At 39.9% G+C, this 15,944-nt stretch overlaps 1 protein-coding gene across 3 annotated transcripts in view; it reads left to right on the top strand.

The window, feature by feature from the left end:
* POU6F2 (POU class 6 homeobox 2) overlaps window positions 1–15,944 on the top strand; it is a 501,581-nt gene that overhangs the window by 225,649 nt on the left and 259,988 nt on the right. For all 3 annotated transcript variants that reach the window (XM_073008947.1, XM_073008946.1, XM_073008948.1), the window contains one exon: window positions 255–483. In XM_073008947.1, the coding sequence (XP_072865048.1) occupies window positions 255–483 (229 nt within the window). The remainder of the gene's footprint in view (window positions 1–254; window positions 484–15,944) is intronic.

Below are 15,944 nucleotides of genomic sequence, written 5' to 3'. Positions count from 1 at the left end.
AATGTAAGTTATTACTTGTAAAGGTATTTGAGTTCCTTAGAAGAAGTCCAAACCAAATGAAATTTTCCAAAGATATCAATGAAATGCAACTTTGAAATTTTTGTCTACCAATCATTTTTTAAAATGGGATACAGCATGTTTTTTGGTACTTCTTTGGGAACTTTCTGACCCTGCTTAAATGGAAGGATGATGTTTTTAAAACCCATGCCTTGGTTCCACAGGTAAGTGAGCTAGCTTTATCTGTTTACTTGCAGCCACTTCTGACGGCACAGCAGTTAGCTTCTGCTGTGGCCGGCGTGATGCCGGGAGGTCCCCCAGCCCTCAACCAGCCAATCCTCATCCCCTTCAACATGGCGGGACAGCTAGGAGGCCAGCAAGGACTGGTTCTTACACTGCCAACAGCGAATCTCACCAACATCCAAGGGCTGGTGGCAGCAGCTGCAGCTGGAGGCATTATGACTCTGCCATTGCAAAATCTACAAGGTAATCCATAGTGTCCATATGCCACGTAAGGCTCACCAATTGGCCAGTATTCTCTGAAGCAGACAAAAAAATGTGCCTAGAATGGTGAATGTGGTTCAGAGTTGCTCTGCCCTAAACAATATGGAAGGCTTCCGTAGGAAGCAAAATTTTCAGTTGTCTGTGAATCCTGAGCTTGCACAAGCCACTGGTTTTATCAATCCTCATTTCCTAACATTGGTATCAAAACTTTTCAGGTCTCCTGGAAGCATTTATGAGTCAATCATTGCATGACGTATCAAAAACTTAAAAGTAAAATTCCTGTGTTGTTATTTGAAGACCTGAGTTATCATCTCACCAATTCTTCAATTTAGCCATAGGTAAAGAAAAGTTAGAGTTTGCTTGTTTGTGTTTGAAGTGATTGGAACATCTCAAATACAAGATATTATTTGGAATAATTTATTAATGATTATTTTGCTCTACAAAGTATGTTTTAGTTATAGCTATTTTAAAAAATTGTGTTACTTGAGCTCATATTTTACAATGAGAAAAATAGACTTGTATGTTGAACCTTTATATTACAGGGGCATATAACAAGTCAGACTCTAATTTTACTTAGGAAGGGTAGTTGTCTTGATATTATAAAGGTTTCGACTTTTCTTTAAAAGATTTGGTAGCATTGACTGATAGGTTGATTTACAAAAGATTCTGTCAGAGGAAGAATTATTTTGGTGGAAAATGACCTGAATATAAGTAGGATGCCTGCTAAAGAGAAAATGAATTTATTTTGGACTAGTCAAAGATGTTTGATTTCTTCATATATATAAACATTAACAATTAAATTTTTTGCAGAATGAGGCTCCTCTGGGTAAGTTATCAGAATGGTAATTTAAAATACTTTTTTAGTTGGTCAAATGTCAGGGCTTCTTATAATTTATTGAAGAATCAGTCCACAAGACTAAGAAACAGACCAAGTAAGAACTGGTTAACTCTTGACCCAAACTTCTTTCCATGCTCTGTGTTCTGCTACCCCACCCATTGTTGCCACTTCTTAACTTCCATTTTAATGTTTAAAACAAAGTCTCTCTTGTACCATTAAATTGTGCCAAGAAACCTGCCATTCATAAATCATGCATGCCCAGGATACGCTAATGCACAAACTTTGCTTGTTTCAAATTTGAGAGTGCCTGGGAAGCCAGATCTCAAGCTTAAGCAAATAAAGCAGGAATACACAAGGTGAAAGCCAAAGCAACAAAGTGTAGGGAGAGGCTTTTTAATGTAGGTGGATGATGAAATCTTAATGAAGAAATGGGCATTATCAAAATGCAGCCTTCCATTTGGAACATTTGCACTTATGGGAATATTGAATATTATAAATAAACATAAGCTTGAAGAGCTCCTAGGCCACGAATTAATCCTGCTTGGTTAAGATGGATACCAAAAATCAGAGTTTAAAAAAAAAAGTAAACTTGTTATTTCTTGATCATGGTTTGGTATTCTTAAGATATTAGTATCTGTTTTTTTAAGGGTTCAAAATTAATGATTGGTCCAACGTGGACTTATTCCACCAAGATTTTCCCTTTTGTTTTTGTTTGTTGTAAATATCAAAGTTCAGTATTAGCTTATAGTTAGGAGTTTGGTTCTTTGGGGCACCTCTGGTTTCAGAAAAGGAATCCCAAGCTTTGTGGCCTGATGAAGTAGAGGAAACAAAAGCACTTGCTTTTCTTATCCCTGGATGTTTCTGACACAAGTTCCCTCTCAGCATCATCTTCAGAAGTGGGTTGGAGTTGATGCCCAAGCTCTTGTCTGCTACACAAGCACAAGTGAACATTTCCCCCTTTGTCTTCCTCTTCGAAATTTCACTGACGTTGGAGGGAAGGTGATGAGGTTATTGGAATAAAACATCTCCCAGTTGCAAATCAGCTCGTTATAAGAAAAGCTTTCTAATTAGGCTTAACATTAAACTCCTTCCCCAATGCCTTCTGCTTTAATATCTTTGTGAATGAATCCCAAGTCCTAAATCGCTGTCAGGATCCAAGAAAGTTCTACCTTCCAATTTCCTTGGGATTTTCTATTCCTTTCATATAAGTCTCAGGCAACCCAGAAAGAGGTGGTCATCCTAACGAGAAGTTCAAGGGCAATAAGGATGGTAATCAGGGAAGTCTCATGCCTCGAAAGTGCCCAAGATGAATGTACACCACCTAAAGGGCAAAGCCAGTGGTTACCTTGCAATCAGTCCACCAGCAGCCATCCCAAAGCTGATTTTTCCCACCTTCAGGTGACCTACTGCACAGCCCTTGACAATCCCTAGGCAGAATCAATGGCTTATGGAGCTTCCCAGGTTGTGTTGCAGAAGTAGTGGGACTCTTGGGATGGTGGTGAATGACTGACAGACTGAAAGGTCGTCTGCAGGGATTCTGAGACTGAGCCAGTCTTCAAGATGACCTCAAATCTCATCCTCTCTCAAAGGTTAGGGTGAGAGTCTTGTAAATGGACTATCAGTACCTTAGAAGGAATCCTTACACGCATTCATACAGTCACCAGTGAGGGGAGAAGGCTGTTTCCTTTCCCCTGTCTCTTTCCTATACAATAAATACAGTGACCTCCGGCCAAGGCTTTTCAGAGTCTTTAAACATGACTCTTAAGTCTGCTCATCTATAATAAACACCCCGCTTCTCCAGTGATTTTATAAAACAGGTTTGTTGGGTGATTGTGAGGGGGAGGTTGCACACCTAGTCTGCGCACCTAGTCTGAAGCAGAGCCTGTTACCATGTAACGTGCTTGGTCATGATTAGTTCCCTTTTCCTCATTGTGAAGTGTTAAGCTTTTATTCATGAAACAGTTTGGCCAACTGGAATTATCTCCAACCTTCCTACCCAGCCCTCCAGCCTGTCTGTTATTCTAGCTCAATAGTCACAAATTTGCTAGGATGAAAGGGAAAAAAAAAAGTTGCTGACATCAGTCCCTTAATGGTTTGGAATTCAGGGATAAGATTTCAAATATTTTCCTTTTTACTGAAGTGATTGAGAGCTTGTTCATTTACATCCCCTATCAAGTCACACGGAATAGCTCTCAGAGCCTCGGAGGCCGTGATTTACACATGTATTTTAATGAGCACTCATGACATGCTGTTACACTGAGAGCAGCTCTTCTCGACTCTGACAGCGGGGGTCATATCACAATCTCCTCTCAAAACATGGTCCCCAGACCAGCGGCATCAATGTCTCCTGGGAGCTTGCTGGAAATATAGGATCTCAGGCTCTACCCGAGATGCCTGAGACCCTCTGAACAGAATCTGCATTTTTAAAAGATCCCCAGATAATCCCCATGCACATTAAAGTTTAAGAAAAGCTGATCTTAGGGAGATTATTCAAAGTTTATTAGGCAACTCCCTGCTTTCATCTGTTTGGGGTGCTATAAACATGAAAACCACAGGCAGGGTGGTTTATAAACAACAGATTGTATTTCTCACAGTGCTGCAGCCTGGGAAGTCCAAGATCAAGGCAGATTCGGTTCTGGTGAGGGCCCACATCCTGGTTCATAGATATCTACCTGTCTTTTTACTGTGTCCTCCCACCGCAGAAGGGATGAGGGAGCTCTCAGGGTCCCTTTTATAAAGGCACTAATTTCATCTTGAGGGTTCCACCCTTATGACCTAATCTGCTGATCTGCCCCACCTGCTGATACCATCACATTGGGGGTAAGGATTTCAACATATGAACTTGGTGGGGTGGGGGGAACACACATCCAGTCCATGGCATCCCCTAATATCACCAGCAGCCAGAGTCAGAGACTCTTGTGATAATGCAGGACCCACGTGAGGCAGTGAATGTCCTCATTAATGCTCCTGCTCTCACTCACCACCGCAGGCCTCCAGATGAGAATGACTGAAAGGAATAATGTGTGGGAACATTTCTGCTTCTGTTAGGATTTTCATATCCTCAAGACCAAGGGAAGTTCTCTTACATAATGGAAGCCCTCTTGAAGTCCTTGCTCTGAGATTTTATCCAATGAAAGTTTTGCTTTGCTGATAAAAAAGACCTTATAACTCAGCAGAAAACCTGGATGTGTGGTCTGGGGATTGTGTTCTCTTTCTCTCAGATCCTTCCCAGCAAGAAACAGATTCATTGCTGTCTCATCAGTGATGAGGTCTTATTGTAAGAAGACACACAGTTGTAAGGAGTTAGACATCTTGCAGGATCCTAGGAACAGCCCTGTAACCCAGCCTCATTGGAATCTGGAATGAAATTTGGGCATTAGAGCATCCAGCAAACCCACGAGGCTGCAGGCTTTATCATCCTCTCCTCTGCAGGAGGCATGCATCTAATCCCCATGCTCAGAATGACTAATGACCCATCTCCCTGTCTTCTCCTGCTCCCTCCAGGACGTTTCTCTACTGCATTGGTTGGCTTTTGGCTGAACCATAATTCCAGTTCACTCATGTTCCATTTTGTCTCCTCTAAGGTTAGGCATCTTTCCAATTCATGTACCTGTCAGGAACTCTCCATTTTTCTCTATCTCTATCATCTTTATCTTTATCCTTATCTCCATGTCTATCTAAAATTCTGACTATCCAAGAGAGAAATTACCGTGAGGCTGAGCCTTTTAATCTAAGCTATCTCGTGTCACTGGCCAGACTGGAGATTGACTGCCCCCAGATTGAGATGTTCATTTCTGTCTTCTCGGCTATGACGTGGGTGGGAAGTGGGAAGCCAGAATGATGTGGTATGGAACATGAACAAGCAAGCTTAAGAAACATGCTGAGCCTCCCTCATCAGCAGAAGGGGTGGCAGGTAAGGCAGGCTGGACATTGGCCTTTCTGTTGGGAACAGTAAAAGCCAGTAGGGCCTCCCATGAGCAAGGACTGAGACAAATTCTGAGCTCAGGAGATGCCAATGGTGAGGTTTAGGTTCTGACTATTTTGAACGATGTCCTTGGAAGCTCTGGGTGGGATTCAAACCCAGAAATGCTCTAGATAAGACCTAGAAATGACCTCCTCCTCAAAGCCCTGTGTCCCTACGTGAAATAGCTGAGTTCTGTGCCCTCTCCTACCTTGCCTTGAGTGCCCCTCTCCCCTTGCAAGTACCATACACCATCAGCTACACTGGGTCTCTCCATCCCTGTGTCCTTCATCCCATGTTTATTGGACTTTGGCCTCTGATGACTGTAAGCAAGCTCACACCTGTGAAATAAGACAAATAATGGCCATAAACTCCAAAGAAAGAAGATAACTAAGCTTGCTCTGTCACATACTCCATAAGCTCTTTGAAAAATCAGTGTCTTCTCTTTTTATTACTTTGGAACACAGATAGCTGCATTAAAGATGTACAGTCCTAGGGTAAAAACAGAGGTTGTTAGTTGATGTAGCAAAATAAAATTCCCTTTATGGAGCTCATGCAAATGTGTTGGATCTTTTGCTTTTTTGAAACATAGGCAGGAAATGAAGATATATACAGCCTCGACGTGAGTGACAACAGGCAGCAAAGGGGTTAATGGGACGGTAGAGCTGAGTCTACTTCTAGGACAGATGGTTCAGGTTAGTGACTTGTTCTCACAGCACAGACCAGAATGACCTACTAATCACTGTAGGCAACATAAATGGAGAATATAAATGTGCTACATAGGAGATTTATGTCAAAGTGTGAACATTCCAGTTAAGTCAAGCATAACATTTAAATTAATGACCAAAAATACATTAAAGAGTGCTGCTAAACCTGAACATGGAAAAGCAATTAGGTTCAAGGCCAGTTGAAAAATCAAGGCCAAGGATGGTTTTTCTTCCCTTTGCTCTGGCAGGAAACCTGCCCTGGTTTTCTCTGACTCCCCATATTAAAGCCTGTGGATACTAAAGTATGTGGGAATAGTTTGGGGATTAGGGATTTCATGTGCAAGTTACATTATATTCCCTTTTGTTTGTGTTGTTGTTTTCACTGAGGTATGCTTTACGTGCAAGAAAATGCATGGACCTTACTTGCTTAGTTCAATGAGTTTTGATAATTGCATCCACCCATGCAGGCTCCATCAATACAGAAAACATTTAATTATCTCTAAAAGATTCCTCTGTGTCCCTTTGCATCTAACCAGGTAATCTGTTTTTTTCCATTCTAGAACTTCACACAAATGGATTTATATTGTATGTATTCTTTTGTGTCTGGCTTTTCTTGTTCGACATAATGTTTTTGAGATTCATCCATGTTGTTGTGTAAACCAGTAGTTCCTTTTTGTTAATTTCCAAGCAGTGTTTCATCATAAAAATATGCCACATTTTGTTTATCTATGACCATTCCAACGTCCCAGTGGGCAGACATCATGGAGTTTCCTTGATTGTGTGTCTCTAGGGAAGCACCTTTGGCCACTGTTCTCCTTGGCCCCTGGCCACACTCCTGGGAGATTCTTTCCTGTCTGTTATCTTCCTTGGCCAATCTGATGAGGAAGTTGAGGAATATACCTTTCTTCGGGGAGTTTCTCAGTCCAGGTGTAACTTATGCAAGCTGGAGGTCTAATGGGCTGCTTGATGTTTCCAACAGATAGGGATGTGTAGCTCCTTTGAAAATGCAGTCTCTCAGAAAAGGGAATGCTTCTGATCTTTCTGCTTCCGGTCAGTTCCCTGTGCCAAAGTTTTTTCCAAGATGGACATCTTGAATCTAATTTATTTTGCTTTTTTGTTTCCTACACACCTCTCTTTCAATTAAATCAACCTTGATGTGAAGGCACTCTGGCCTCCTTGGTGTCCTTTGCACGTACTCCTAGCCTAGGGCCTTTTGCACAGGCTGTTCTCTCTGCCTGAAGCACTCTATTCCCACCCAGAAAGCATCAAACCTTCCTTCCTCCTCCCCCACTGCCCCAGCACTCCTGTCTCCCTTACTTGCTTTCTGCATTTTCTTTTTCCCTAACACTTAGGACCTTTTACAAAATCTCAAGAATGTTTAAGTGTTTTTCTTTATTTGGCCTTCTTGAGCATTTTGGGTGATGCCTACTGTAGCCATCGAGGGCAGGGTCAGCAGTGTTGTGATGCTTGGGCCTGCTGCTGTAGAGGAGAATCTCTGTGTATAATGTATTGCTAATATGCATCATTTATGTCTGACTCTGCCCCTAGAATGGACGCCCTGTGACAGGCATCTTTATTTGGTTCAATAAAGTGGCCCAAGAACAAAGAAAGTGCCTGGCTTACTTGTAAAAGGTGCTCAAGTGTGAATGAGTGAATTTTAAAGACTAAGTAAGAGTCCAGTAAAGAGAAGTAAAGAGAGCATTCAATGTAGAGAAGAAGGCACAAGGAGACCAGAGTCTACAGGTTCTATCAATAGCTCTGTCTGTTCAATGAAAAGTGGGAATCCAAGGTGGCAAGAAATCAGACTATACACGCGAGAAGGCAACACTGAGGATTTTGTATGCCTTGATGTGTGTGAGTGTGGCCATCATAGAGCCTGAAATGTAAGAGATGAACATACTTAAAAACAATGCAGTTATGCTATAATTTTTCATGGATATATGTTTGCATTTACTATGCCTGGGTAATCCCAAGAATTTGAAGCAGCTTGTGATGCAAGAAACAAGAAAGAGGTCGAGAGTAGTGGCTCATGCCTGTAATCCCAGCAGTTTGGGAGGCCGAGGCAGGCCAATTACCTGAGATCACAAGTTCAAGACCAGCCTAGCCAACATGGCAAAACCCTGTCTCTACTAAAAATACAAAATTTAACTGGACATCATGGTGGACACCTATAGTCCCAGCTATTCAGGAGGCTGAGGCATGAGAATCGCTTGTACCTGGGAGGCAGAAGTTGCAGTGAGCTGAGATAGTGCCACTGCACTCCAGCCTGGGCAACAGAGTGGGACTCCATCTGAAAAATAAATAAAAAAATAAAAACAAGAAGTGAGACAGAGCAAAATATTTTTAATAGAAAAAGAAAAAAAAAAAAAACCTAGAGTAAGTTTTGGAACTAGAAGACAAATCAAAACTATGTATCAAGTTATATAGTTTTAATTATCTGACAGTAAAGGACCACACCAGTTTGACAAGAAACCAACCTATTTATTTTTGTTTTTCTATTAAGACAACATTTATTCATTTGTTCGACGAATACTTACTGAACTTTCAAAGCTTTAGAGGTTGTTATCTGGACTTAGGACATAGCAGTAAACAAAGAGTTCCTTAATGCACATGTACGCCAGTTGGGGAGTGAGGCAGATGGAGGTGGGGAAGTGTGGCAGGGATGGGGACATGATGCATTTTATGCAAGGTCATAAGTCTTGGTCTCTACACTGCACAGAGACCCAATGGACTAGAGGGATTAGGCTGTCCAGTATCTGAGGAAAGAGTGTCCCAGGGAGAAGTCCTAAGTGCTATGCACAAAATCTCAAAATCTCCAACAGGAAGGTGTGTTTATTTGTTGATTTCATATTACATATGGGTCATAGGTGTGCAGTGACTCTGCTGCACATTCTCTGCCTTCTAGGATCCAGGCAGAGGAAGCAGCCCCTATCTGGGATATGTTTTTTTTTTCATTACAAAGGGAGCAGGGAATGCCATAACTACAGTGGCTCTTAAAGCTTCAGCTCAAGAGCTGCTCACATCACTTCCACTCACGTGCTGTTGGCCAGACAAGTCACCTGGTCAAGCCAGCTGCTAGTGGTATGGAGGAGGAAAATAAATAACCCTAAGGGGACAGAGGAGGAGCACAAAATTGGAAACTATATGACAAGGCGCTGTGTCCAACAGCCATTGCATTAACGATACGCTGCAGAAGTATTTGACTTAGGTGATTCTTTCCAACCCTGAGGTTCTAGAATTCTATTAGGTGAACCCATTAGATCACATGGTCCATCCATGTGGTTTTTCAGAACACACACATTACCAGTTTCTAACCATAGAATTCAAATGATAAACGTAAAAATGGGTAACAAATATATGGGCCACTTGGGGACTGTTTAAAATAGCAAATTACGGCATATAAAGCAATGAATTTATTAATGTAACATTCAGGACAAGACAAAAGTAGAGGGATGACAAGCAGATCAGTGGTTGCTGAAATGGGGGGCAGGTGAATTTAAAGGAGTACAAGGGAATTTGGGGCTGATGCAACTGTTCTCTATCTAGATCGTGGTGATGGTTCACTGTTCGTGTTTGTCAAATTTGTACAAAAAGGGGGAATTTTATGGTATGCAAAATATGTTTCAGTTTTTCCCCAAAAAGAGAAAACATAAGTGAATGCTATAGGGCTTCACAAAAGACCAACTTTTTTTAAAACAAAGTTTAAATACAAAACTTCTAATGAAATTGAAACTAGGAAAATCTTTATGGAAATGGGAGACTCAAGTTCCCCATTAAACGATGTTGTTTGCTCAATTTCTCAGATACAGAAGCTAACACTAAAATAATCAAGATTTCAAATGCCTGTAATGTGATCCCAATTGTTTAAAGGAAGCCCCCTCCCCACCCACACACACACTCACAGAGAGAAGGAGGAAATGATAAAAGATAAATACTGTATATCACAAAGTGTTGCTAGTAGATTCCAGACAATGAGAAATTCTTATATTAACAAGTTTTATTTTAAAATCAGAATACTTTCTATTCATTAAGGTGGAAGGCAGTATCCACAGCATAATTACTAGCATTGCCAAGGTTGGGTTTATGGGTCTACTGTCTTGACCTTCTAACCACCTTCTTTAAAAAAGCAACTCCAATGCAAAGTGCATTAATTCTCAGATTAAAAACAATACAACCACAAAGCAATTCCATGCATTCATTATGTATGAACAGTATTTAATATTAATAAAATTGTCTTTAAATGTGCTTGATTTTGTTGATCGAAGGAGAAATTGCTGGCAGGGAGGTGGTGGGTGGGAATGGAAATATGTGTTAAACCTTCTGGTACCATTCTTGAGGAAGACAAGTAGGTGGCCAGATGCACCACTTTTTCTTGTGATTTAATTTTGTGCTATTCTAGTGATGACCACACTCAGAAAGTTGCATCCCCGCTGGCATCGTGAACTCACGTGAAAGCAGAGATCCATTACCACTCACAGAAAAGGGCCATGCAGTACTTGCCACAGAAATGAGAAGAAAGGACTTTGGTTCTTAGTACGCAATGATACGTGGCTTGCTGTCACAAAGCTCAATATTAAAAATACCTAGTGCATAAATTCATATTCAATGTTATTCAGAAGAGCTCCACAAGACATGCCATACAATAATACCAAATCCACCATAAAGAAGTTATGAAAAGTAGTTGCAATGTGTCTTACTTTGGCAGTTTTTCAAACCTCTGTATCTCTGAGGCTTTAGACTTTTTATTTAAAATACCTAGAGAGCCTGTTCTGTAGTACATTATCCTTGAAGCGGGTGTCACTGAGGCACTGGGGCATGGATTAAACTGGAAGCACATGAATGAGGAGTATGACTAGTATACTGCGTATTTAAGAGATACTGTCAATGGAATAAAGCATTGTCAAAGGATAATGGTTTCCAGCTGCCACATAAATGTCAAAGCAAAGCCAAAGCATTTATTTTCAAAGCAAAAGGCAGGAAAGTAATGTGATCCCCAGTTTGCACATAATAAGACTGTAAATCAGGGCTTCTGATGGCATCAAGCAATGATTCTACACTAGGATGTGCAAACTGGATTAGATTCCAGGCCAGCTATCAGAGTTGGCAAAAGTGAGTAGCTCTTTTCCAAGATGGCTGCCACTAGAATGTCACTGATGCCTAAAAAAGGAAAAGACTGTGTTTGAAATTCACAATCTCACTCCACTACCATGGATGGAAGGGAAGCGGGTTTACTTGCTCACTTCTCTTCTGGAACCAAAATACAGAGAATTTCTCTATCCGAGGGAAGCATGGGGACAAAGAGTGGGGGGTTATTGAAAATAAGAAAATGGGAGACGGTTCCCAATTCTTCTTGGCCCACTGTTTAGAGAATGGAGAACTAATGCTCTCCAAGAAAACCGTATCTTCTCTTATGTGTGTAATTCTTGCAGAGCAGATTCCTAGTGAGAGGTCACAGCTATTCTATCTCAGCTTCCTCTGGGGAAAAGCTAAACCTCATTTCCTTCTATGAATTGTGCCCAAAGATTGGTTGATAGATTTCACAAATACTTACCAAGCATCTGCTATTTGCCAGGCACTATAGTAGGCACTCCAGTCTAGTTAGGAGGCTGTTGCAGGAATCCAGGGAGAAGAGGTCTTGGTGGCAATGATGGAGAGCAGGGGACTGATTTAGGATGCATTAACAAGGCGGGTTTGATAAGACTTTGTAATAGGTTAAATGTAGAGGAATAAGAGGAAAGAGAGAGGAGATCCCTAGTTTAAGCTGACCATGATTCGTTCAAATTTCCTGTAAAATACTGAAATGGAGATACCAGTAGCCAGTTAGTAATACCTGGATCTAGAATTCAGAAAAAGATTTGTACTGGAGATCCTGACACAGAAATCATGACTAAAGCTAGGAAAGGAAGAGATTTCTTGGGGAGAAGAGGTTAGGGAAGGAGCACCACTCTTCAAGCCCTGGAAGAGGAAGGGACAGGCACAATGGAGGCTAAGGAAGCATTCTCAACTTGTCTAATCATTGTGCACCAGGTTATGTGGGGCTCCTGTAGATATCTCTGTGTTTGAACTCTTTTTCATGGACCTAATCTCCACATTAATGTGGGTGTTTTTGATTGTTGCTTACCCCTTATTTAGCCGGAATGCAACAAGAAGGAGCCCAAAAAAAGTATGTCAGTTTGCTTTTTAATCTTCTAAGGATTTGCCAGGTTTCCATGTATAAAGAAGCTATTTTAAGAGCGTCTACATGAAAGTTTCAACAGTGTTTGCTCTTTTGCTGAAAAGTAACTCAATTGATTTAAATCTATTATTTAAAAAACGTAGTTGTAGCCTTAAAATCTCAAAATGAAAATGTCTGAGTCCTTTTTTCCCTTCCTTTCTTCTTTTTAAAGAACCTTTGGGTCATGCCTGCTATCCTCATGTAGGGCAGTGGAAACGGCACCGTTATGTTTAGATCTGGTGCTATAGGGAAGGATATTTGTGCTTGTAAAAACTGTGGTTTAAATAACACAGTTTTAATTTTCTGAAACAACTTACCTTGAAAATTATATTTTGTTAATATTGTAAGTAAACGTAATCTCTGAAAAATACTTGGCTCTACGTTCGCCTTTTACTTCAGTTCAGTGTTATCTCCTCCCAACTGTGCTTACCAAGTTTACAGCCAAAACTAAAAAAATTAAAAAGAGCATAGTATGTTTGTCATTTGTCACTGGATTAGGATTAGCACAAATATACAGGTCCATTAACACATTTTTATGCATCTCAGTTCCCTTGTGTGGCATTATTTTAGAAATTCTTGGCAGAATATATATATATATATATATATATATATATATATATATATTTTCAACATTTGACATAAGATAATTTGAGTTTGCTGTGTTTGGAAAATAACTCACATGGGAGAAAGTTGCATTAAATAAATAATAGAGATAAAATTTATACTTCCATATATTTCAAAGTTAATGCTGCTAACTTGCAATAGAATGGTAACATGAAGACACAGCGCTATAATTTGATTGATTTGTTTTGACAGCAGCCAAATAATTGAGAGTGAAAGGTGTCAGCACAGATGAAATATTGTATAAGCCACATTCAGAAGGCAACCCCAGCAGCAGCCGCTACTGGAGTTTTATTTCCTTTGATTTGGTTCTGTTACTCACTTCCAGTTTATTATGAAACCATGAAAGGTGTGCCACTTCCCCAACTAGGGAGACTTTTATGGAGAGAATAGAAATAGGAGTTTGTCAAATAGCTGAACAATGGATATAGACAAAAGAATCTAAGGTGGCAGTAGCATACCAAGCTAAATTACATCAGTCTCTCTCTTTTGCAACTTGATGCCCTAGTACATTTTCTCTCATTGTGAAGTGATTCTTAGTCAAAGCATTTTCCAGCCCCTTGACAAGAGATGGGGGAAAAAAGAGGGGTGTACTTGGCACCATCTCTGGGACCAGATAAGCATTTACGCAACTGAAAACCCGAGCCCCTGGTAAGAATAAGATCTGAGATGTTTAGTTAATACAGAAGCTACATGGTCAGGAGAGGATTAATTAGGACAAGGACTCTGCACTCAGGGAAACATGGATCATGGTAATTAATAGAGTGGCCTGTGAATCACACTGACCAGATTTACTTCCAGCCCTTCTGCTTGCTGGCTATGTAGCCTAGACAGCACTCTGATTTCTGAGATTTGCTTTGCTTGTGTATTTTTTAGGGTTCTTTTAAAAGTTAAATGTGATACTGTACGGAACATACCTAGCATGGTGCCTGACACTTAGTAAGTGCACAGTGAATGATGGCTACTTTCATTATTTAGAGCTGCAAAATCCAATATGGTAGCCATGAGCCACACATGGCTATCGGGCATTTAAAATGTGGATAGTTGAAACTGAGATATGCCGTAAGTGTAAAATTCACACAAATGCAAAGTATCTCATGTATATTTATATATTAATAATGTGTTAAAATTATATTTTGGATATATTAATTTAAATACAATATGTTATTAAAATTAATTTCAGCTTTTAAAAATTTTTTAAAATACGGACACCAGAAAATTTTAAATTACATGGGTGGCTCACATTTGCAGCTTACATTATGTTTCTCTTGGGCAACACAGGCCTGGAGGATCTGCCTATACATATGGCACTGGTTAAAAGCTATGTTCATTAAAAGTAAAAATAACAGTGTACATGTAAATTGTGGACCTTCAGGCAGGAAATCACAAAGGATCCACTTTGGTAACACAAATTAGAGAGAACACATTTTCTAGATTCTCTGCTATAGTAGGAACTACTTGGGATTTTTATCTATATATAGAGAAAAAGGATGCAGTTTTATGAGCAATTTCCATTCATCAGAATCTAAAATTATCTCTATCTTTTTTTTTTTTTTCCCAAGACAGTGTCTTGCTCTGTCATTCAGACTGGAGTGCAGTAACACTATCTCAGCTCACTGCAACCTGAACTTCACAGGTTCAAGCGATCTCCTGCCTCAGCCTTCCCGGTAGTTAGGATTACAGGTGTGTGCCACCACACCTGACTAATTTTTGTATTTTTAGTAGAGACTGGGGTTTCACCATGTTGGCCAGGCTGGACTGGAACTCCTGACCTCAAGTGATCCCACTCACCTCGGCCTGCCAAAGTGCTGGGATTACAAGTGTGAGCCACCACAGCTAGTCCAAAAATTATCTTTTCTTTTTAAAAATGAGTACACTTTTTACTGTGAAATATAGAGAAATTATGTGTTTTAACTATATTTGTAATATTTTTTAAAAACACGATATGAAGCAAGAAGGATAAAATGTTAGAATTTGTGAGAACAGTGTGATGAGTACACAGCCCCTCTGTATGTTATTCACTGTAGTTATCTTTATGGTTTAAATATTTCAAAATAAAAGACATTAAAATGTTTTAAAATGCTCCTTAGGAATTATACTTCCATATCCTTAATAAATTAACAAATAAGCTATCTTTTTTCCCTGGGATTAAAAAAAATATCTTAACTCATTTGCAGTCTCTGTTAGTTACTCGTTTTCACCACCAAAAGTTAGCTGAATAAAAGCTTAGGCATCCACACAGAATTTGGTTTGTTTAAAAAAAACCATAGGCAATACCGTCTATTACTAAAGAATGTTTCAGAGAGAATGCTAGACCACAACATCAGACATATTAGCAAGGGGCCTATTGCTTTCTTGCTAAAAGCTTCCGATAATTCCAGAAAGGGTATTTGCAAATTTCTGAAAGTTCCAGGAAAAAAAATGAACTGCCAAATTCAATTGAATGCTTGAAAATTTTAGGAGTTATCTATCTGCTAAGGATCCATTATTCAGTCTGGCCTAGTCAGAGAAGTCGACAAAAGGAAGAGAAGAGACTTTCCATGGCAAAATTGGAGTAAAATATACCTAACATAAAATGTATCGTCTTAACCATTTTTAAGTGTACAATTCCGTAGCACCAAGTACATTCACATTTCTGTGCAATCATCATCACCATCCATCTCTCTAGAACTTTTGCATCCTCTCCAGCTGAAACTCTGTACCCATTAAAACACAACTCCCCGTCCCCCTCCCCCAGTCCCTGACAACCACCATCCTACTTTCTGTCTCTATTAATTTGACCACTCTGGGTACTTCATAGAAGTGGAATCATACAGTATTCATCCTGTTGTAACTGGCTTGTTTCGCTTAGCATAATGTTTTCAAGGTTCATTCATGTTGTAGCCTATGTCAGATGTGTGTTCTTTTTAAAGACTAAATAGTATTCCATTGTATGTATAGCTACTCATCTGTGGATGGACACTTGGGTTGTTTCTAGTATTTGACTATTGTGGATGATGCTGCTACAAACATGGGTGGACAGATATCTATTTGTTTCAGCTTTCAATTGTTTGGGGTATATACCCAGAAGAGGTGCTAGATCATACGGTAATTCTACATCTA

The sequence above is a fragment of the Chlorocebus sabaeus genome, chromosome 21 (genome assembly GCF_047675955.1).
Source record: "Chlorocebus sabaeus isolate Y175 chromosome 21, mChlSab1.0.hap1, whole genome shotgun sequence".
Lineage (NCBI taxonomy): Eukaryota > Metazoa > Chordata > Mammalia > Primates > Cercopithecidae > Chlorocebus > Chlorocebus sabaeus.
This window is presented reverse-complemented; position numbering and strand designations above follow the sequence as displayed.